The 2,844-nt window shown below is 20.6% G+C and overlaps 1 protein-coding gene and 1 non-coding gene across 2 annotated transcripts; both read left to right on the top strand.

The window, feature by feature from the left end:
- Window positions 1-20: 20 nt before the first annotated feature.
- On the top strand, window positions 21-1,576 carry PGSY75_1241100 (hypothetical protein; the record flags this gene model as incomplete). The annotated part of the gene is made up of 2 exons (XM_018786969.1): window positions 21-105; window positions 255-1,576. 2 exons carry the CDS (start codon window positions 21-23, stop codon window positions 1,574-1,576), a joined length of 1,407 nt encoding a protein of 468 aa, XP_018640834.1.
- Window positions 1,577-2,536: 960 nt separating this feature from the next.
- Window positions 2,537-2,670, top strand: PGSY75_1241000. The gene has a single exon (XR_001974545.1). It is a non-coding gene; the product is annotated as an RNA of unknown function RUF6-15 (non-coding RNA).
- Window positions 2,671-2,844: the final 174 nt, after the last annotated feature.

Genomic DNA, 2,844 nt, shown 5'->3' with positions numbered 1-2,844 from the left:
AAAAAAAAAAAAAGAAAAAAATGTTTAATGATGATCAAAATGCAAATAATTATTTCCCAACTAAATTAGGAATTGATAGACCTGCTATTGATTTTACATCTTCAGGTATAAAAAAATTAAATAATTTATACGTTTATCAAATATGTTATTTTTTTCGTATTATATATTTCTATGACACTATGTATACATACAAATAAATATATATATATATATATATATTTATATATATATATGTATGTTTTATTTTTTTTTAGTTTGTAATTTTCTTAAAAATGATGTTTACAAAAGACAATTCGAGCGCAGGCTGTATGTGAATCATCCCATATACTTAAGAAGAATAAAACCATTATTTTGTTATAGTAATATGATAGATAGATATGACGGTGTGATGTCTCATTTGGCTTGTTCTTGTTTAAATAAAAGTAAAGGGATGATTGTAAGTTTAAAATGGTTTAATGATGGTAAAAGGTTATTAACAGGTACTCAACTGAGTGAATTATGTATATGGAATGGATTATATTTTAATTTTGAAGATATGAAAAGAATACCTATAGGTGGTGGATCAGTTTCATGTTTAGAATGGTCAAAAAATGATAATTTATTTGCAGGTAATTCATTAGGTCAGATTGTTATATTATCATCTGCATTAAACTTATTAGATAATTATGCTTTCGAAGGATTAACAAAAAATGTCTTAGATATTAGTTTATCTTGTTGTAATACCAAATTAGCTGGATGTGCAGATACTTGTAATCCTATTATATGGGATATAAAAACAAGAAAAGTTATAAAAGATTTAAAATGTAAAAATATTGATACCAATAATATTAGCTGTTTAGCATGGAATCCAATTAATGATATAGTAGCTAGTGGTAATAGAACACATACCATTTCTTTTTGGGATATACGAATGAATAAACCTATCATTTCTTTAAATTCACATAAAGCTAATGTAAATAAAATAAAATGGAATAACAATGGTATATATTTATTAAGTTGTAGTAAAGATAGCTTAATTAAATTATGGGATATTCGAAATTTCAAATTATTATATTCATATAAAAATGATCAAATACAAAATAATAAATTTACAGCTAATTACGAACCTACATATATTGCTTGGAATCCTATACAAAACCATATTTTTTCAAGTGCAGATAATAAAGGAAATATCAAATTCTATAGTACTAATGATAATAAATGTATTCAAACAATTTTATCAGCACATGGTATTGATAATAAAATATCATCTATATCTTTATTGGATTGGAATCCTCTTGGTCATATACTTACATCATTCGGAGATGATAAATTGTTGAAATTCTGGTCAACGTCTAGTACTGGTTCTATCCATTCTAAAGAAATCGATGCAAAATCATTAGTTCAAGTAACTAACAGTGGAACATTTCCAAATTCTAGATATATCAATGATGAATACATGTTAGATGTAAATAGCAATCAGTCAATCTCAGATTCTGATGAAAATGATTACCAACAAAATATACTAAACAATAATTATTACAAAGTGATAGACAAAAAAAAAAAAAAAAAAGTAAAAAAGAAAATTAAAAAATGAAAATTTAAGAATATATAAAATATAAAACATATATATATATATTACATATATTATATTTTTTCTTTTTCAAACATTTTTAATAAATATATAAAAATTATAAAATGTATGTTTATTTATTTATTAATTTTAATATTTATTATAATTTTTTTTTAAATATTGATAAATATATTCAAAAGGATTATTGTCCTATATGCATATATTTCTTTCTTTCTTTTCCTTTCTTTTATTTTTTTGTTTTGTTTCATTTTTTTCAATAACACAAATTCATATTCGTTTTATGAAAACCATTAAATTGATAACATTACAATATAAGAATTTTTAGTTTTTTTAATTGGAAAATAGATAATTAAATTTCAATCTATGTATAATCATAAAAACATTTTATCTGAGTAATATAATCACCATAAATTATATATATATATATATATTCCTAATGATATGAAAGGAATACATAAAAATCAACTATTTATTTTACTTTCTTCATTAAAATATACATTTTATAAAACTTATGTTGATGTATTTTAAGATATAGAATTAACAAAAATGATGTTAATTACACACATCATTTCATAAACAAATTACTTTTTTGAAATAATGAATTTAAAAAACATTAAATACATGAAAATATATTCTATAAATAAATATATCATGTTTTTCTTTTTTGGAATATAAATAATTATATATTAAAACTAAAAAAAAATTGCATAAAAAAAAAAAAAATTAAATAAAAAAATGTTTACCCTTTTATGATAAATTATATACAAATAAATAAATATATAAATACAAAAATATTATTTTTTTTATTTTAAATTAAAAAAAAAGGTTTATTTTTATACACAAAAATTTATTATTTCGTATGATATATTTATTATATATATATATATATATATATATATATATATATGTATATGTAAGCATACATTCAATTTTTAATAATACTTTTATGCTAGTACTATTATTAAGCTTCCCCAGTAGCCCAGTCGTTAGGTATGTAGCTTTCCTTGTGAAAACGTTGGTTCGACTCCGCGTGCCGACAATTTCATAAGAAATGTTGCAGACCGAGCTACTGAGTTACCCGGAGGGGGGTGGCGCAATTTTTTTTTATAAAAAAATAATAATAAATATTATAATACATTAAATATATTTTTAATTTATATAAATTTATCTTTATATTTTCTATAATTTATATATATTTCAAACAAATCAAACAAAAATTACGAAATTATAATTTTTGTTAAAACACATATGTTATACAAAGCAAATAATTA

Source organism: Plasmodium gaboni, chromosome 12 (assembly GCF_001602025.1).
Source record: "Plasmodium gaboni strain SY75 chromosome 12, whole genome shotgun sequence".
In the NCBI taxonomy this organism is placed as follows: domain Eukaryota; phylum Apicomplexa; class Aconoidasida; order Haemosporida; family Plasmodiidae; genus Plasmodium; species Plasmodium gaboni.
This window is presented reverse-complemented; position numbering and strand designations above follow the sequence as displayed.